The sequence below is a fragment of the Artemia franciscana genome, chromosome 18 (assembly GCF_032884065.1).
Source record: "Artemia franciscana chromosome 18, ASM3288406v1, whole genome shotgun sequence".
NCBI lineage: Eukaryota > Metazoa > Arthropoda > Branchiopoda > Anostraca > Artemiidae > Artemia > Artemia franciscana.
The window spans coordinates 26,940,637-26,962,707 of NC_088880.1; the positions used below are offsets into that span (position 1 = coordinate 26,940,637).

Sequence of the window (22,071 nt, forward strand, 5' to 3'; positions counted from 1 at the left end):
GAGATAAGGTTCCCTCAGTTGGAACGATCGGCTCCTAAATCAATTTGAAATAAAAAATTACTCCTATGAAGGCAGCTTTTTGGCCCCCTCCCTCTACAGCGTCTCTTGGTTTAACAAGAAAGAGAAATACATGGTTTTTCCCCAACAAGCAGCACTTAATGGGCCAAATAATCGTTTAGTGGTAATAAAAGCACGTCTCTCTTTAATGATAGATGTATTGATTTAATTAGCAAAGCCGAGGAGAAATAATCATATTCAAGATGCGATTTTAGAAAGCTTTAGGATAAATTACAGCATTTAGAAGAAGAACCGAAATGCGATTTATAGGCTACAGCCTTTCGACTAGTAACCAAAGGAGGTATTGCCTAAAACTGTCAATTGTCAAAAAATTGTTCCCAAAGTCATTCTTTGCTTTGATTCGATATCCACCACCTATAGATGCCTCTGAAACTGAAACAAGTTGATAAGGTATTAATAGAGGAATTTTTCTTATTTTAAGAAAACGTACAAGATACGCCTTTTCGCCTTTTTTATTTTTTTTTTTTTTTATTTTTTTTTATTTTTTTTTTTTTTTTGTTATTCCAACTTTACTAAAGAAGATTCAATTCCAAAAAAAAAATCGGTACCAGGTCAACAATTTTTTTGCGTCAATTCAATCTTCCTACCTCTCCCGAGGCATATATTCCACTGGAACTGTGACCAGTTGATAAAGATTCATTAGAGGACCCTTTCTCGTTTTAAGAAAACGCATAAAATACACCCTTTCGGCTTGGAATCGACGTTAGAATCGTTAGAATTGACCAGATATTATGTAATATTGAACTTCAGGGAAAGACTTTTCAAGTCCTCTATTGAAAACAAAAGAAATAAAAGGAGGAAAACATATTATGCTAAAGAGATATAGCAAAAGTCGCAAGTAACTATTGAATTTAATTCCCTTAGCCGTTCCTGAGTTACCGTAGATAAACCTTTTTGATAACCTTGAATGTACATAGTATCTTTCGATTTAAATCAACGTTCTCCTCGATATGCCATGAAACTCTTAACTGAGTACTCTTCCCTCCGGAGATATTGGAGGTACATAATTGTGATCATCTGGATACGCATACTGTCTTTTGGTTTAGCTCATCATCTGTCTTTTGATTTATCAGATATTGTATATATGCCCCTTTGACAACCCTGGATGCGCCCCTTTTGGATGCATGCATTTAATTTTTATTTAGTTGAACATCCACCTCAACATAGCCTGGAAGGAGCAATAGTTAACCATCAGATGTAAATATTGCAGAGGAAACAAGCAATACTATACTGTTCCATAGCAATGGAACTTCATAAGCAATATAAGAAAGTTTAAACAAGAAAACTTAAATTGGAAGACTGGGTAATTGAGGCTTCGTTTTGAGGGCTATAAGCTCCCAGATATATGGATTTTTAACTTCGGTGAACTCTCTCTCTCTCTCTCTCTCTCTCTCTCTCTCTTTCTTTCTTTCTCTTTCTCTTTCTCTTTCTTTCTCTCTCTTTCTTTCTCTCAAACTGTCAATCTTTGTTTTGATTGAAATAGTTAATATGTCTGCCACTCTCATATTTTTCGAATAGCATAATCTTTCTTGTTTCTTCATTTTTAAGGTCTCTTCCCAAAAGTGTATGAAGATAACATTCGAAAATCCCGTGTTTGGGATGAAATGAAGTCTGTTCGAAATGTTAGACCCTCCTTCCACTCCCCTCTTGGAATCTATGGAGGAATGATTTACACGGGTATTTTCTATCTACTTGGTAGAGGAAAAGAACCTTGGACTCTTAGTTTTGGAGGTTAGTCACCATCTCTTTTTTTTTGTTTTGAAACGGTGTGTAGTATTTTCAGTCTTCAATGGTTGTCCTAATTAGGAATCCTTGATTTATTGGAGAAGATCTAAATTTGCTTTTAAAAAAAGGAAAATTGTCCTCTTTTAATAATTTTCAACGTATATTCAACCTAAAGAACTATGGGCACCGAATATAGGCCTGGACATCAAATGTTGTGGAATTTCTAAATTAAATTGGCACCAATACATATCCTCCAAAAAAATCAATCAAGTGAAAAAACTATCATTTTGAAGTCTCAGGCTCACCCCCTCTCCCAAACCGTCAGAATACTCCAAGCTCTATATTGTGCAGGCTTGTGATTACTTGTGCAAATCTGAACATAATTTTAAAGTCGCTAAAACAAAGCTTTCAAATTATCGGTTGTGTAAGACGTAAATTTTATGTTCCCTTAGAAACATTTTCCTTAGAACTGTTCCCTTAGAACAGCCCCTTAGAGTGTTCCTTTAGAAACATCGATATTGTAAAAGGAAGGCTATTCGATGCCTCGAAACCAAATGGCGTTCTCGTCATTTAAATAATTCATTAATTTCCTTTTTTTCGACCGAAAAGATTGAGACATTTGTCGTATCTGTGGACTAGCTTTTCAATCTTCTCTTTAAAGAATGTTGCCGCCAATGAATCCAAATGATCCTTGATTTTGGTTTGAAGGTCCTCATTGTGTTTGAAAGTACTTTCCTCCAAGGTACGTCTTCAGTTCAGGAAAAAAAATGAAAGTCAGGACTATACGGTGGCGATAACGATCAAGGACTCTAAAGCTGATGCAATTCGACGAGTTTTCTGGCCGTTCATCGTCATTTTTGGGACGCAGCGTGCACAAAGATCTTGGAGCTTCTGGAAATTCCTTAGACAAAGCAGTTATGGTGAATCTGCTTTTTTCTTTAACTATTCTTTCAGTTCGTTCAGCCGGGTCATCTTAAACGACAGACTCGTGTCCTTGGTTCCCTTCATCATGTACTTCAGTTCGGTCTTGTTTAAACCTTTGACACTGTTCATGCACAACATCATCACTCACGTGAAGCCATGATATTGATTTCTATCAACTCTTATCTGTGGTGATATACTCTAGCCAGCTGGTGCAAATTATCAAGTTTACTCTATGAAAGATAAGGTGCAAAGTCCATTTTGTTAATGAATCATGGGAATGCACATTCAGTTCGGTCCTGTTTAAACCTTTGACGCTGTTCATGCACAACATCATCACTCACGTGAAGCCATGATATTGATTTCTATCAACTCTTATCTGTGGTAATATACTCTAGCCAGCTGGTGCAAATTATTAAGTTTACTCTATAAAAGATAAGGTGCAAAGTCCATTTTGTTAATGAATATACGATAATATGATACAGTCCGATCCATTTTGTGGGCCTCTCCCAAACAGTGGTTACACATACGGATAACCCGAAGTTGACTTGCATCAACATATTTCTTTGCTTTGAATTTTCTTAAAACTTGGACTTGATCACTTCCGACCTTCTTTGAAGTAAGAACGACCGACTTGCAATCCATCCATTCAGGGAGACATACTTTTCTACTTATAGATTTAAAAAAGATACCTCTATCTCTTCTCTTTGATTCACTGTCGGTTTCTAGTTTGGCAACACTGTTATTTTGCATCGTACTAGTTCAATATAAACCACTTGAATCAAGTTCTTCAAATAAAACTATGGAAGTGAAAAACTTGTCAAAGTGGGAACTCGTTCCATAAGGTTCACAGAATTCCACCATCGACACCAAACTTCCTCTGGTCTTGACTGATCCTTATTTGCTTGTCTTACTTCACTTGAAAAATGTTTTTTCTGTTGTACATGTTCTACTGTAGTGCATGTTGACAACACTGCACTGTTACAACAGTGCATGTTGAATTTTTGCATGTCCCATGGCATAAGATTTCCTCTTATACTACTACTACTAAGAACTCACCGCAGCACCAAACCGCATGAGGCTAACACAGCTACGCATACTCCTTCTCCGTCCCAACTTATTCGAAGCACTCTTTGCACCTCCCAGGAAGTTCCCATTTCCCTAAATCTTTTCTTGCGACATCCTCCCACCCTAACCGAGAACGACCTCCTTTTCGTTTAGCCCATAACGTTTTATATTTATACGGTTTATATATTTTCTTATATTTGAATTTTTAAATATTCACTTAAAAAAGCAAAATATAGAAATGTTGCTTGATTAGATCCTCCGGCTTTAGAACACCAACCATTAAAATAATGACATTATTACACAAATTAGCGTAATATGCCAATGTTTGTAGCAATTATAGGCTATGTTATCTACCATTTGATTGTCTAAAATAAGTATAATCCTTATGAGTATCGATATGGAAGAAATATAAATTATTTTTGCTTTGTTATTTCCTGCTTTTATTCATAATTTGTTTTCTCATGAAAAAGTATTTTCATGACGGGCTTGAAAGTCTTTTTAGATGAATTTGAAAAATGAAAGACAAAGTGCATTCTAAAAATAAAAGTTTGGTTCTAAATGGTTCTTTTAAGTAAGAACATCTCAAAGAGATAATTCCAGTATTACTTTTTTGGATGTAAATATTAAAGAGATTATTCCCTTGGGAATTAGATATAATGGAAAATGCTGTTCGGAGCATTTTCAAAAAGAACAGAAAGATAATATTTTTTCTGGAAACAGAAAATAGATAAAGATGTATATAGTTTTCCTAGCTATTTATGAATTATATTGATATTATTTGCTTTTTACTTTAGTTCCTTTTTTTCTTGAAAAAAGTACAATATGGACACTGCCATACTTGCCACAGGGATTTTCTTTATTTCCTTTTTTTCTAGAAAAAAGTACAATATGGACACTGCCATACTTGTCACAGGGATTTTCTGAAAATTTTCGCTTCAAAGAATTTTGCCCCGTATCTTAACATTTGAGTTATTTTCGCCTAAGTTTGTTTCTAAAAAATAGGCAGTATATGATATTTTAGATGGCAAATAGTTTTTGTGCCTAAACTAATTTTATCGACTTTGAAACTTAACCGTTTTTTCTTTGGACAGGTAAAAGAATCTTTTTACTCTAGTAAGTAAAAGTAAGTAGTAGTAAGTAGCACACTCATACGCTCAGGAAAGAAAGTGGGCTACTAACTATTGAACAATAGTTGTCACTTAAGGCAATGTTGCATACAGATATTTTGTAAGCCCTCCAGCTTTTGTAAGCCCACGCAGGAATGGGAGGATTTCGAAGCTAGGGTTACTAACCAAACTCCCAATTTTTTTAATATCTGGACACTTCTTACTAAAATTATAACTTTGTATCTTTTATTGCCTCTCTAAGAGAAACTTTGTCTGCGTCCAGTAGTTTCATCATTTCGTATTTAATTGCGTCCAATCAATCTAATTTTTTGCGTATTTGCCTCTTATCATCACCCTCTGGCAGACATGCCCATGAATGCCTTGTTATATTTCGCTTGTCTTCTCTAGCCCTTGCTGTTCTTCCTCGTTGATTGCATAGCTTTGGAACAGTTTCGGTATTTACTCATTGTTATTTTTTTTTACTAGATGGTGTTTTTTATGTTTCGTCGGGCAGGGTGTCTCCTGTGGCGTGATGAGTAATTAACCTCATTTTGTTGATATTATTTCGATTTATTTCTGTTCGTCAAGCCTTTCATTTTGATTGAATATTCGTTTATTACGTTACTTTTTTTTCTTCTTTTTTTTATCTGTGAAATACGATCTCTCTCTCTGCCAGATATGATAGAAAAATGAATTTGAAATAAATAAAAAAGGAATGATAAAAAAAGGCTAGTATAATAAAATAAATTAAAAATAGATAGAAAAGAATAACAAAAAAAAAATGGACAGATAAAGATTAATGACCCTTACTCTTAACCTTTATTTTGCCTTCGAAAGTGGGTTCGAACCACGTTTCCGTATAGCTTGTTGTATGAAATACGGTCAGTCAGACGGGTACATAAAACAATTCTTCCATAAATCCTTTGGAAAATGTTTAACAAATCGTCCTCTTCCTTTCGAAGGGCCCATGTTTCAGAACCATACTTGACCATTGTCATTGCCATAGCTTCCATTATTCTTATTTTGGTTAGCAGACTTATTTTCTTAAACTTTTTTCAACTGAAAAAAAAAACATCCCTTGGCTATTCTTCTTTTTATATCTTCACTGCATCCACCATCTATATTAATAGTGCTACCCAGGTAAGTGAAGCTATCCGCTTGATTGATGCTCTCGTTAACCCAACGTCACCTTTTCCCCTTGATTTACTCCTAGTCAAGTCACTTAGCCTTCTTAAAATTAATTGTTAAACCTATTCGTCTACCCTAAACTCTCAAAACCTCCAAAACTACATTCATTTTGCTAAATAATTTATCGAGAACACTCGAGTCGTCAGCATAATCTTAGTCTAGGAGATTTTTATCTCCTCATTTGATTCCTGCTCTCCTACCTAACCTTTGCCGTGTTGCTCAGGAGAAAGTCCATCGAAATTATTCATACAAACGGGGATGGGACACAACCCTGCATAGCTCCTGGTTCAGCACTAAACCAGTCGCTAACCATACTTCATACCTAAACCGTATTAATGCTCGTATTGTTCTTGTGAAAAGCACTAATCACTTTGATGTACTTATCTCGTATGCCATACAAGGATAGGACTTTCATTAAAGCTTTTCTATCGGCTGAATCAAATGCCTGTTTACTATAAAACTGAGCGCTAGAACGCTCTGATGATTCAGACGCTTCTCAATTGGTAATCTGACTCATATTAGGTCTATCCATACCTGAAAACTGCAATTTTCCAAGTTTTCTGTTTTAGTTGTTTCAAAATTATGAAGCTTTTAGGACCCGGTGTGATTTTCATCACTGTTTTCACATTGAATCGTCAAAATAAACAAGCAAACTAAATAGTTTCGGTCGTCAAAATTCAAACCTTAACAATGTGTTGATTTCCAGAGAAACTTAACCTTCAAAGGAAAGCCATATTTTTTGAAGTTGTTTGATGCCATACGATTTTTATTTATTTTTTGCTCATTTTTATCGATGTTGTCACATTGAACTTTGAAAATAAACAAACCAAACTAATTAGTTGAATAATTTTTTTTTGCTAATTTTCGTCAGTGTTGTCACATTGAACCATAAAAATAAATAAGCAAAATTAATTAGTTGAATGTGAAAACCCTTACGTCTGTCAAAATTCAAACCCAAACAATGTTTTGATTCCAAGAGAAACTAAAACTTCAAAGGAAGGCAATTTTTTTTAGCTGTTTGGTGCTGTATGTTTTCTGCTTATTTTTTGCTCATTTTCACTAGTGTTTGTTTTCGTCCTTTTTATTTGACACCTGCCACCACCAACAACTGTATAGCTGCAACTGTAGGTCTTTTTCATTCAAAATTTTTATCTTAATTTTTTCATGGTTGTATGGTTGTACCCAATTGAACAAAACAGGTTTCGTTTCACCATTTTTCGAACTTAAAGATAAATAGTTGAGCTACGGAAGGCTGTTCCCAGGACTTTTTTGGGGGAGGGGGGCACAAAGCCACTTTAAAAATTGTGTCAAAATTTGTTTGTATGCATTTTTGTTATATTCATATGATTTGGAAAAATAAGGGGGGATTAAAACCCATCCCCCCTGAATACGGCCTTGGAGCTACACAATGAAACTATCTGATTTTCTGAATTTGATGTTTGAGCTGATTCTTTAAAGTTTCAATCACCTGCTTCGAGAACTTTCTTTAAAATATAAAGAAAGTTAATCCACAAAGTGATTGTTTATAACCTTTAGGCCATTTATTACTATTGTTATTATTATTTTTACTATTATTATTACTATTTTTGTTACTTATCGTTGTTGCTATTACTAATAACCTATTATTTATTTCACCCTTATCATTCATAGCTATTCCAGTCGTTTTTCAATGAGAAAAGCGGAGTGAAAATCCCTGATACACCGTTTGGTTCATTAGTGCAGTTTTCTAAATCTTCCTAATTATGTAGCCCGGTGATTTCAAATTTAGCCCTCACAGAGGAGTCTAATTCACCAAAGAATTATTTCCTTTCAACTTCTTTTCTGATTTTTTCTTCTTCTTTTATTCTATCTTGTATATCAGAATTACTGGGAAACAGTGTCAAGATGCAGGTGATTAATTAAAAACCTTTCCCGTTAAAAATTATTACTTAGTATAGAATAAATCAAAAATCCAGTTGAAACAAATCGTAAGCATTTATACTTAAACCTAGTCTTTGAAATGTTTATACATTCCAAAAGCACAAGAGTAAGAGATTAACCTCGAAAGACCCCCACCTTCGAAAAAGGCTCATTAGATTGGAAATTGAAGGGGCTAGTGCCTCTTTTAATAGTCAACAAAATTGATTGGCGGGGAACGTATCTGTAAACAGGGGGGGGGATGTTTCGTCCCAAGTTGTGTCCATACCTTGAGAATTAGTTTCTAGGCTATGGTCATCGCAAGATGACTAAACAAACATAATTTTATATTTGCCCTGTAAAAGGGAACTGAAACGTCTGGGAGCTGGGACAGAGGGGCTTAATAAACGTACTTCACGCGAGCCATGTACACATTATCTTTTCTTAAGGCGATGGCAGCCTCGAGAAAGGAAAAATTGTTGATTTACAAAAGAAAATTTAATAACAAGACTAAGACCTCGTAAATTTTGTCACTAAATGTGACACGACGTGCTGATGACAACTTTTTGCCTCTAAAAATGGGTCGCCAATTTGGCGGCATTTTTATCACTCGTATATTTGATGCAATAGACTGACATATCTGAAATGATTTATATTAGTCTATTTATATTAATCTGAGAAGGTTGAGTGACAAGTGATAATGTTGTGGTCTGCGGTTCCCATAGGAACCTTAATTCCTAGAAGTATTTCTAGTTTATTGTGAATGGTTTACTATTATGCAATCTAAACGAAGTCGCAACATTTTTCCTAAGTGAGTGAGTAATGGAGAAGTTTGAAATCCATTTTGACTCTTTAATACTAACTCAGGAATGTCATGTGATCACAATCGCATTAGTAAGACTAAATAGAAAACTAGCTAAGAATGAATGTCGCCCTCTTTTGCCCTATGCACATACGGTGTGCCATCAGAAACCCTAGCTTTTAGTGATGAATATTTTAACGAAAGCTCTTGCACACTTAGTCCTTTTTTTCTTTCTTTTGCATGTGTGTGTATTGTAATTATGCTGTACACAATACTGTATACAATACTGTATGCTGTATTGTACACACAATACATGTGTGTGTATTGTAATTATGCTGGAATAAAGCTGACGGCATGAGCCCGCAGCTTATGTGACTGGGAAATGGTGCATCATCTATCCGTCCCGGTACATTCGCATGAGTGAGGGTCTTTGATCCTCCTCCCTCCTCCTGTATGTAAATACAGAGAAAATGTCGTTATTTTATCATTTTTCGAATCATTTTCTAGATTGTTCATATAATTCACCCTCTTTGCGTCTCCTAAAACATTTATCTTCTGGAAAAAGAACACAGCATACGTGCCTATGCTGATGACAATTATAATTCCGTATTTTTACAAAATTAATAACTGTGAAATTAAAAGGTTGTAATGCTAGAGTAATAATGGGATGTAATCGAACAAAGCCAGATCGCAAATCTGGATAAAAGCATGTTTAATCCTATACTTCTGTGAAAACGCGAGTCTGACCCAGTCCTGGCTAAGAAAATGTGCCAGGAAACGAAAATAAATATTTCAAGTGAATCATTTTGCGTCTGAGCTAAGTATAAGGAAGGCTTGCAGACTCTCTACCACCTGATCTAAATATCAGTGGGCCACTTTCTCTGCCATGCATGGTAGACTGTCACCGCTTCGTCTCTACTCGTGTTATGTGTGCCACATTTCTACCAGGTGCGGTATGCGCCCATGATGTACACCGCTTTTAAAAGCGATCAACTCCTTAAGTATTAGGCGATCAATTAAAGGATATTTCTTTTTTAAGGGGAGCCCACACAGTTATTAGTGATAAATGTTGAGACCTGAGGGGAGAGTATTTCCACATAATTTCCAGACACCGAATCCTATCAAAGGTCTTCACATATCATCACCTTCCACAGAAATAAAAGCCTCTAAAATCTTTCGATTTTATTTCTTCTTGGCTAAACCTAATGTTTAATTTCTCTTGTATTGCCTGCCAAAGCCACTATTTCCTGATTAATATATAATTCTAAGTTTATAACGTTTGGACAAAAATTGCGCTTATTCAACAAGTTATTGTAGTGGATTGCAACAAGCACTGTTGAATGTGGGGCTGGTGTTTGGCAAAAAATCAATTTGATTTAGGGAGGGTATTTTCGTCAAATTGTGTCAAGCGAAAGCCAACAAAATACCTTGCTATTTATAATTTTTTCTTCAAATTTCACCTTCACTCCTCTCAGTAACGGCAACTTAAAAACAAAAATAGCTTTAAACCTTGCACCTCACCTACACTTTTTTTTAAAATAACATTCGAACCGGACACACTTCAAACCACCATCCAGGTCCATATCTGGGGGGGGTGTCGATCCTCCCCCTTTTGCTTGACTTGTACACACGAATTTGTTTGATTTGTACAAAAGTAACAAAAACACGTGTAAACAAATTTTTGTTGGGTTTTAGAAGTTTTTTTTGGTACCCCTCCCCCTGAACAAAAATAGGGAATATGGACCTGCTACCTATCTTGTTGTGGGGATTTGGCTAATATGTCTAATCGGAGGCGAAATTTTGTCGGTCCTCAAACAGAATGTTTCTATTGATTTTAAGTACAATTTTGTCGGTTGTCGAAGCAAATTCGACTAAGATCCGTGTCCAAAGTAAACCGAATATTTTTACAAGATTTTTTCTTTTTTCACCAGGCGATTTCAAAAACATTTGGCTCTTGTCAAAACCTTCCTAAATTACTACGTTACGAATGGCGATTCAAAACCGTTTTTCTTGTACAATTTGTCATTTAAATATCGGATGGCTTAGGGGGCTGTAAGTAGCAATCAAGGGGATTGCTTGAGAGGTAGTAAGAAAAGGGGGAATAAAAACGAGTCTCATTTTAGAAGATATATTGTAAACCAACGTTTGGTGAGAAAGCAAGTTGATATTACACAGCTGGGATGATATTTACTGCGGATTTTGTCTCGCGAAAGCTACCAAGGAGCGTTGCTATGTGAATTTCGGCTGGTATGTCTGATCGAATGTGAAATTCTCTTAAGGCTTTCCTAGAAATTTCTCAGAAAAAAATCCTATATTCATCCTCCTAAAAAATATGCAATTGTACATTTTCACGAGTCCATTAACAACAAGCTGTTGGTCCGTTTTAAACTTAGTTTTACCTGCTCGAGAACTTAAATTTCAACTAAGATCACACAGTACGTGGTAACGAACTGTAGTAAGGAGCGACCCGGCTCAATAGTAAACGAAACTCTAAAAAACGGAATTTAGATGCTAAAAGATACATCAAAAGAATCAGATTTTATGCTAATTCTAAATATATAAGTTTCATCAAATTTAGTCTTTGTCATCAAAAGTTACGAGTCTGAGAAAATTTGCCTTATTTTGGAAAATAGGGGGAAACACCCCCTAAAAGTCATAGAATCTTAACGAAACACCATCGCATTCGGCGTATCAGAGAACCCTATAGCAAAAATTTCAAGCTCCTGTCTACAAAAATGTGGAATTTCGTATTTATTGCCATAAGACAAATCACGGGTGCTTGTTTATTTGTTTGTTTGTTTTTTTGTTTTGTTTTTTTTTCCAGGGGTCATCGTATCGACCAAGTGGTCCTAGAATGTCGCAAGAGGGCTCATTCTAACGGAAATGAAAAGTTCTAGTGCCCTTTTTAAGTGACAAAAAATTGGAGGGCACCTAGGCCCCCTCCCACGCTCATTTTTTTCCCAAAGTCAACGGATCAAAATTTTGAGATAGCCATTTTGTTCCACATAGTCGAAACCTTAATAACGATGTCTTTAGGAATGAATTACTCCCCCATAATCCCTAGAGGAGGGGCTGTAAGTTACAAACTTTGACCAATGTTTACATACAGTAATGGTTATTGGGAAGTGTACAGACGTTTTCAGGTTTTTTTTGGTTGGGGGGATGGGGTTGAGGGGATCGGGCTATGTGGGAGGATCTTTCCTTCGAGGAATATGTCATGGGGGAAGAAAAATTCAATGAAAAGGGTTCAGGATTTTCTAACATTACTATAAAAAAAAAACAAAGAAAAAATAAACATGAAAACGTTTTTTCAATTGAAAGTAAGGAGTAGCATTGAAACGTAAAACGAACAGAGATTATTACGCATATGAGGGGTTCTAAAAATACTAAGGATTTTCTAACATTACTATAAAAAAAACAAAGAAAAAATAAACATGAAAATGTTTTTTCACTTGAAAGTAAGGAGTAGCATTGAAACGTAAAACGAACAGAGATTATTACGCATATGAGGGGTTCTAAAAATACTTTAGCATAAAGAGCAAGGTATTTAGGAGGAGATAAATACCTCGCTCTTTATGCTAAAGTATTTTATAAAGTAGGACATTTATTAAGAATCTAGATACATATGTGAAGCCTTTTTGGGGGGATTTTACAGCATGCCATTATCCGGTCAAGTCACTGCCCAATTGTTAACCCATTTTCTGTCTAACTTTTTACCCTCTTTGAAGTAATTAGCAATTGTGCTGTTATTTTTTTTTTTGTAAAGAGAGTTTGCTTTCCACGGCAAAATAGAATTATCCTATATATTAGGGCGTTTATCCCGCCCCCCTTTCAGGATAAAGTACAGCTTTTAATGGATCAAATTTGGAAACTATCATTTTTCATTAAAATCTACGTTTTTGCAATAAAAGAACTAACCCCATACAGAATCCATATTGTACTGTTAACCCTAATATTTCCCCTTCATTGGGATATAATAGATTAATCACTGGTTCTAAATCGCTATGAACATAACCTGAGCCTAAAACACACTGTTGAGGCTTCAGTCTTCTCCCCCCCCCATCCACTACAATACTACAGGATCTGTATTTCCCGATATACCTGCTTTTTGCATTACTAAATAAAAAAGTGCTACTTTATATCTGCTGTTTCGAAGTTTTTGCCCCCCCCCCCCCCCGAAAAGAATTCCTGCGTACGTGACAGTACGCAAGTTAATTCTTAAGTTACGTATATTTTTTCTAATAAAAACATTCGTTAAAAATTAAGTTCTAGTTGGTTCTAGTTGGATTTTTAAGTAACCGAGAAATTGGAGGGCAACTAGGCCTCCTTCCCCACCCCTTATTTCTCAAAATCGTCTGATCAAAACTAAGAGAAAGCCATTTAGCCAAAAAAGAATTAATATACAAATTTCATTTTAATAATTTATGTGCGGAGAGCCAAAATCAAACATGCATTAATTCAAAAACGTTCAGAAATTAAATAAAAAAAAAAAACAGTTTTTTTAACTGAAAGTAAGGAGCGACATTAAAACTTAAAACGAACAGAAATTACTCCGTATATGAAATGGGTTGTCCCCTCCGATATCCCTTGCTCTTTACGCTAAAGTTTGACTCTTTGCCACAATTCTACTTTTCAAAACAATTAAAGGCTTTAGCGTAAAGAGCGAGGGATTGCGGAAGGGACAACCATTTCATATACGGAGTAATTTCTGTTCGTTTTAAGTTTTAATGTCGCTCCTTACTTTCAGTTAAAAAATGCTAGTTTTTTTTATTTAATCTGATACAGAAGTGTGTCGAATATTCGCTAGGCGAAGAATTTTTTTTGTACCAGGCAAGAACTTAAATTTCAACTAAGATCTGATTCAGAAGCGTCTCGAATATTCGCCTAGGCGAAGAATTTTTTTTGTACCAGGCAAGAACTTAAATTTCAATTAAGATCTGATTCAGAAGCGTCTCGAATATTCGCCTAGGCGAAGAATTTTTTTTGTACCAGGCAAGAACTTAAATTTCAACTAAGATCTGATTCAGAAGCGTCTCGAATATTCGCCTAGGCGAAGAATTTTTTTTGTACCAGGCAAGAACTTAAATTTCAACTAAGATCTGATTCAGAAGCGTCTCGAATATTCGCCTAGGCGAAGAATTTTTTTTGTACCAGGCAAGAACTTAAATTTCAACTAAGATCTGATTCAGAAGCGTCTCGAATATTCGCCTAGGCGAAGAATTTTTTTTGTACCAGGCAAGAACTTAAATTTCAACTAAGATCTGATTCAGAAGCGTCTCGAATATTCGCCTAGGCGAAGAATTTTTTTTTGTACCAGGCAAGAACTTAAATTTCAACTAAGATCTGATTCAGAAGCGTCTCGAATATTCGCCTAGGCGAAGAATTTTTTTTGTACCAGGCAAGAACTTAAATTTCAACTAAGATCTGATTCAGAAGCGTCTCGAATATTCGCCTAGGCGAAGAATTTTTTTTGTACCAGGCAAGAACTTAAATTTCAACTAAGATCTGATTCAGAAGCGTCTCGAATATTCGCCTAGGCGAAGAATTTTTTTTGTACCAGGCAAGAACTTAAATTTCAACTAAGATCTGATTCAGAAGCGTCTCGAATATTCGCCTAGGCGAAGAATTTTTTTTGTACCAGGCAAGAACTTAAATTTCAACTAAGATCTGATTCAGAAGCGTCTCGAATATTCGCCTAGGCAAAGAATTTTTTTGTACCAGGCAAGAACTTAAATTTCAACTAAGATCTGATTCAGAAGCGTCTCGAATATTCGCCTAGGCGAAGAATTTTTTTTGTACCAGGCAAGAACTTAAATTTCAACTAAGATCTGATTCAGAAGCGTCTCGAATATTCGCCTAGGCGAAGAATTTTTTTTGTACCAGGCAAGAACTTAAATTTCAACTAAGATCTGATTCAGAAGCGTCTCGAATATTCGCCTAGGCGAAGAATTTTTTTTGTACCAGGCAAGAACTTAAATTTCAACTAAGATCTGATTCAGAAGCGTCTCGAATATTCGCCTAGGCGAAGAATTTTTTTTGTACCAGTCGATGTCGAATCTTTTGATGCATTTTTCAAGCTCGATAATTTCAAAATGCATAGTTGGACTTCCCAACTTCCGTAAGTGACTACGCGCTGATTCTACCTAATGACACGATTTGCGAAAAGTCAGGGTAAAAAGGCTGAGAGTTCGAGGGTAAAAAGGTCAAAGTAGCTTTGATTATTGAAAGTAAAATGCTTTGGGGTGACTGTAGTTTAACTATAGTTAACTAAACTCGAAGGTTCGATCGCAAACTAAATAATTGTAAAGGATGAACGAATAAATTCTACACCAATCTACCAATCTACGCGCTATCTAATTTATTTCAAATTATTATAGTTGCTAAAATAGTTATAGTTATATTTTAGACGGAATGTTACTTAAATTGGAGTTATAAAAATTTTATTGCCTATTAACAGGGGTATAGTTTGCTATGGGACAAGGGGGCAACTGCCCTCCAGACCCCAGTTCGCCTCTTATTATACCATTGCCTTTATGGAAATTCGCCCTTATTCTACCTAGTGACACGAGTTGCAAAAAGGCCGGGAGTTCAAGGGCAAAAAGGTCAAAGTAGCTTTGATTATTGAAAGGAAAATATAATTAAATTGGAGTTATAAAAATTATATTGCCTATTAACAGGGGTATAGTTTGCTATGGGGTAAGGGGACAAATGCCCCCCGTACCTCAGTTTATCTCCCCTTAGCTAAAATTTAATGTATTCAAAGATCTTGTCAAAACTAAGCTATACCTATATAATTCAAGCATCAACAGAAACAAATCAGTTTTGTTTATTATACCTTTGCCTTTATGGTACTTTTGCTCATTTTTCACTGTCATTTTAAGTTAGGAAAACCGGCTCCAGCTTTGCCCCCTCCCCCAGGATTTTGATAAATTTACACCACTGCTTATTAACAATTGTTGTACGACGATCTAATGAAAGAGTAGAACTGACTAATCGACTTTGAATCGAGACCCATTTCGGTCCATTTTGCCTATTTTATAAAATTTACTTTAAATTGATGAGCAAGTGATAAGTTGACAGGTAGAATTGTGTAACATAATTTTCCAACAGTAATACTAAAGTATTTATGACCTCAAAATAAAAACAGGTTTCCCCCTAGACTCATTTTAGGCCTATCCGTGCCCAGAAATCGTGATTTTCGAATATCTTTTATGGCTTCAAAACCATGAAGATTTTTTAGCAAGGCCACATCTTTGTCATTGTTGCCACGTTGAGCTGTGCAAATAAATAAGCAAAATAATTAGATAAGTCTGACTCGTTTTATCTTATTTTTACCGATTTTTCGCCCTTTTTTTCTTTTCTTTTTTTAATTTGGCATTTGCTATTACCAAAACTGTAGTTTGGAGACCTTTTCCATTATAAATTGAATTCTAGATTTTTCCCTAACACTTAGGATAATATCTAGTTGTATAAGTTCACATTTATAAATAATCGATTTCATTTCGCTGTCCTTGATACTTCAATTTCATTCAGTGCAATGTGTATATCAAACGTATATTCATTCCAGGCTATATGAAAAATGTCTATTTCTCTTTCTTTATGCGTTCCATCAACTGAAAGACGCGATTAAAGTGCTGTATTTTTAATACCAGTGTTGTAATATAGAATCATCTCTTTATTTATTTTCTATGTCACGAACAAGGAGGAATATTTTAATGTTTGTCCACGATCGAACATCTTTAATTAATCAAAGTTATGCTTAACGATCTCATTAGAAAAGGTGGGGTTCCTGTATATTTCTTCAAAGCGAATGACAAGAGTCAGATTAAAGAATATAAGTAGATATTATCAGATTTTGACGTATAGATAATAACATAAGAACTGAAATAATATAAGATATAATATATTTATATAATAAGATACAATAAATAGCATATAATAAATATATATATATATATATATATATATATATATATATATATATATAAATATATATATTTACGTCAAAATATATATATTTTGACGTAAATATAAGATCATAACATATAAGAACCGACATGATATAAGATATAATGTATTTATATAATAAAATATAATATATGTATTTATATATATATATATATATATATATATATATATATATATATATATATATATATATATATATATATATATTTCGGCATAATATAAGATCTGGATCCCTCCTATTTGCCTAGGATAGGTCAACTTTTTCTGAGCTTTTCCAAAACTAATCTGATTTTCAGTTTTTAAGTTTTTGGTGTCAAAGCCTTTGATTAGCTTTTTACTTTCTTGGTTTGCATCATTTCTTTCTAAAAATATAGACTAATGCCATAAAAATGACGATACTAAAATAAATCAATAGCATTGTTGTCATCCCTGCGAAAAGCAAAACCAATTTCGAACTAAGTGCCAGAAATTTAGGGGTAACATATTTGACAACAATCCATCCATCGTAATACGTATTACCGTTCGCTGTGCTTATTAAAAAGAATTTGGTCATAAGATTGTTATATGTTTTTTCTGTTAAAAGAAAAGTGAAAGTATATTGCGGATGCCACCGTCTTATTAGTAAACATTGCTCTTTACTTATGACGCATTTATCGATCAAACCAGCTGAATAAATTGGTATAAATCAAATAAAATTCTCATGAAATAAATAGATAAATGAAATCTGTAATTTTATAACTTTACGTCCCACTTTTGTACGATCATAGGCAAAATGTTGTTGTGAACGCTGCTTATGTGCTCCTGCATAGAGCTATTAAATGAGCTTATTATGAATGATTTTACAGGAGTCAGATAAAAGAATGTAAGTAGATATCTGAATTTTATTTGATATAAGATGATAATCTAAGAAGCAACATAATATAAGATATAATATATCTATATGATAAGATATAATACAAAATGTATGTAATATAATATATTGACATAATATAAGATCTGGATCCGTCCTAGTTCTGTTGGGATTGGTTAACTTTTTCTGAGCTTTTTCAGAACTAATCTGATTGTCAGTTAAGTTTTTGGCGTCAAAGCGTTTAATAAGCTTTTTACTTTCTGTATTTGCAACATTACTCCCTAAAAATATGGACTAATGCCGTGAAAATAAAGACAAAAAAAATCAGTAGCAATGTTGTCAACTGTACGAATGCAAAATCGATTCTGAACTAAGTGGTAGAAATTTAGGCGGGATATAATTGTCAACACTGCGTCTCTGATAATACGTATTGCCGTTGACTGAGCTTATTAAAAAGTATTTGCCCACTTGATTGTTATAGCTTTTTTTATGGCACTTGGTATTTACCAAGTGACATATTGCGATCGCAAATTCTGTCGGTCTGTCTGTCCCGGTTTTGCTAGTTTAGGCACTTCCAGATAACCAGATAAGCTAGGGCGATGAAATTTGGCAGACGTATCAGGGACCAGACCAGATTAAATTAGAAATATTTATTTTTTCCTGATTCGACCATGTAGGGGGGGGATGGTGGGACGGTTAATTCGGAAAAATAGAAAAAATGAGGTATTTTTTAACTTATGGACGGTTTATCGGATCTTAATGAAGTTTTATACTTAGAAGGATCTCGTGTCTCTGAGCTCTTGTTTTAACTCCCGACCGGATCCGGGGGAAACCTAAAATCTTGGAAAACGTTTAGAGTGGAGGGATCAGTGTGAAACTTGGTGGGAAAAATAAGCACATGTCCTAGATACGTGATTGACATAACGCGGAACGGATCTGCTCTCTTTGGGGGAGTTGGGGAGGAGGGTTAATTCTGAAAAATTAAAAAAAATGAGTTATTTTTCACTTACAATGGAGTGGTCGAATCTTAATGAAATTTCATATTTAGAAGTACCTCGTAATTCAGATCTCTTTTTGTAAATTCTGACCGGATCCAGTGTCATTGGGGGAGTTGGGGGCGAAAATCTTGGAAAATGCTTAGAGTGGAGATGAACTTGGTGGGAAGAATAAGCACAAGTCCAAGATACATGACTGTTCTAACCAGACCGTATTCGCTCTCTTTTGGGGAGCTATAGGGGGGGGGGCAAGTAATTTGCAAAAATTAGAAAAAATGAGGTATTTGTAACTTACGAACGGGTGATCAGATCTTAATGAAATTTTATATTGGGAAGAATCTTGTGCTTCAGAGCTCTTACTTTAAACCCCGACCAGATCCGGTGACATTGTGGGGGGGGGGGGGTGGAGCGGAAAACCGGAAATCTTGGAAAACGTGAAAATTGAGGTATCTTTGTCGTACGAATGGGTGATCTGATCTAAATGAAACTTTATATATATAAAAATATCTTATGTCTCAGATGTTCCGTTTTCAATTTGAATCAGACCCGGGGACATAAGGGGGTTAGTGGGGGGTAAACAGAAATCTTTGAAACGGGAAATCTTGGAAAACGCCTAGAGTGAAGAGATCGGGATGAAACTTGATGGGAAGAATAAGCACAAGTTATAGATACGTGATTGACACAATTGTAACGGATCCGCTCTCTTTGGGGGAGTTTTGGGGGGTTCCCAGTGCTTTGGCGAGTTCGGTGCTTCTGGACGTGCTAGGACAATGAAAATTGGTAAACTTGTCAGGGACCTGCACAAATTAAGTTGATAACTGTCGTTTCCCCAATTCGACCATTTGGGGGCTGGAGGGAGAGGAAATCCTGAAAAAGTGAGGTATTTTTAACTTACGAATGGGTGATCGGACCTTAATGGAATTTTGTATTTAGAAGGACCTCGTGTCTCAGAGCTCTGTTTTTAAATCCCGTTCGTGTCCAGTGATATTGGAGGAGTTGGAGAGGAAAAAGGGAAATCTTGGAAAACGCTTAGAGTTGAGAGATCGGGATGTAACTTAGTGGGAAGAATAAGCACAAGTTCTAGATACGTGATTGATATAATCGGAATGGATCTGTTCTCTTTGGATGAGCTGGGGGGGGGGTGTTAATTCGGAAAAATTGAGATATTTTTAGCTCAAGAACGGATGACCGGATCCTAATGAAATTTGAAATTTAGAAGTAACTCATGTCTCAGAGCTTTTATTTTAAATTCAGACCAGATCTGGTGATATTAGGGGGAGTTGGAGGGGGAAACCGGAAATCTGGGAAGACGCTTAGAGTGGAGAGATTGGGATGAAACTTGGTGGGTGGAATAAGCAAATGTCGTAGATATGTGATTGACATAACCCTTCTGGATTCGGTCTCTTTGGGGGAGTTACGGGAGTTCAGTGCTGGACGTGATAGGACGATGAAAATTGGTAGGCGTGTCAGGGACCTGTACAAATTGACTTGATAAAGTGATTTTCCCAGATTCGACCATTTGTGGGATTGAAGGGAGAGGAGAAATTAAAAAAAAATGATGTATTTTTAACTTACGAGTTGGTGATCGGATCTTAAGGAATTTTGATATTTAGAAGGACCTCGTGTCTCAGAGCTCTTATTTTAAATCCTGACCGGCATTAAGCCTCTGATTTTCCTTTTAAATCAATCTATTGATTCTTCTAAACTTTCTAGAGCTCATGCCATATGAGTTCTTGGCTCTTGGCTCTTCCGACTTCGTCACAAGTGCCATATGAGCTCTTAGCTCTTGTTTTTCTGTTAATAGAAAAGTGGCAAGTATATTGCGGATGCCACCATCTTATTAGTAATATTAGTAATTCTGGTAAAATCCTATAACAAGATTATTGCTCAAAACCAGCTGATTAAAGTAGTGTAAATGGAATAGAATTCACATGAAATAAATAGATAAATGAAATTTGTAATTTTTTATAACTTTACATCCCGCTTTTGTATGATCATAGACAGAATGTAGTTGACAACGCTGCTTGTGTGTTCCCTACATACGGCTACTAACTGAGCTTACTACGAATAATTTTACCACAAAATTATGATTTAGCTATTTTTTTCTGTAAAAAGAAAAGTGGCAAGTACTTTTTGTCTCATTGTTCTGCTGGTGCAATCCTTCTTGTGAAATAAAAAATAAAAAAAAACAATTTTTATGGATAAAAATCAGCTAAATAAAATGATATGAATGGAACAAAATTCACGTAAAATTAACTGATAAAATTCGTTGTTTTTATTACTTTATTTAACAAGCCTCGTATCCCACTTTTATGCCATCATAAGTAGACTATAGTTGACAACACTGCTTATCTTTTGTATACATCTATTGATGGAGCTTATTATGAATTACTTTGCCATGAGATTGTGGTTTAGCTAGTTTCTGTAAAAAGAAAAGTGACAAGTACTTTGTGTGCCACTGTTGTGGTACGATTCTTGTAAAGTCAAGAAACGATTTTTATGGTTCCAAAAACCAACTGGATTAAATTATATAAATGACATAAAATTTATATGAAATAAATGTATAACAGCAAATTGTAATTTGTATCACTTTTTAGGTGACAAACCCACTTTTATGTGATCAAGGCAGAATATAGTTGACAACACTGCTTCTCTGCTACTGTTCACAGCTATTAACTGAGCTTATTATGAATTATTTTTCTGCGAAATTATGGATTTGCTTTTTTTTCTTGTAAAACGAAAAGTGTCGAGTACTTTGTGTCGCACTGTTATGGCATCATTCTTTTAAAATCAAGAGACAATTTTTGTGGTTCCAAAACCAACTGAATACAATTATCTAAATGGAATAAAATTCATTTGAATCAAATCAAGTTCTTTTATTCAATAAACATAAAATAACACTACAATCCAAAAAAATCGCAAAGAGCCCAGAGGCCCGTTAATTGGGAAAATAAATAAATGAAATAAATGAATAAGTGCAATTCGTAATTTGTATCACTTTTCAAACAAACCCCACATCCCACTTTTATGTGATTAAGGCAGAATATATTTAACGACACTGCTTGTCTGCTACTGCGTAGAGTGCACTTAACTGTGCTTATTATGACTTATTTTGCTTCGAGGTTATGGCTTAGCCTCTTTTATTTCTTGTAAAACGAAAAGTGGCAAGTACTTTGTGTGGCATTGTTGTGGCATAATTTATGTGAAACTAAGAAACAGTTTTGTATGATTCCAAACCAACTGAATAAAATGGTACACATCCAAGAGTCCAAGCTGATTTTAAAACAGTGATAAGAACAATCATAATATTTAAACAATTGCTAAAAATACACTGCAGTAAAATACTATCTCATAAAACTATAGACCAGATTAATTTAAAAAAAAAGTTTTCTGATGAAAATAATAAAGCAAAATTGAAACTTAAACAAATAAACTGCTACTTTGTTGTTTATCCAACATATTTGTGAAAAACTA

General features: G+C 34.9%; 1 protein-coding gene across 2 annotated transcripts in view; it reads left to right on the forward strand.

Annotated features, from left to right (window-relative positions):
* The window catches only part of LOC136038821 (electron transfer flavoprotein-ubiquinone oxidoreductase, mitochondrial-like), a 204,413-nt gene that overhangs the window by 109,683 nt on the left and 72,659 nt on the right, over nt 1-22,071 (forward strand). For both annotated transcript variants that reach the window (XR_010620312.1, XM_065722224.1), the window contains exon 8: nt 1,627-1,809. Coding sequence is in view for 1 of the 2 variants with exons in the window: in XM_065722224.1 (XP_065578296.1) it covers nt 1,627-1,809 (183 nt within the window). In the remaining variant the exon portion in view is untranslated. The remainder of the gene's footprint in view (nt 1-1,626; nt 1,810-22,071) is intronic.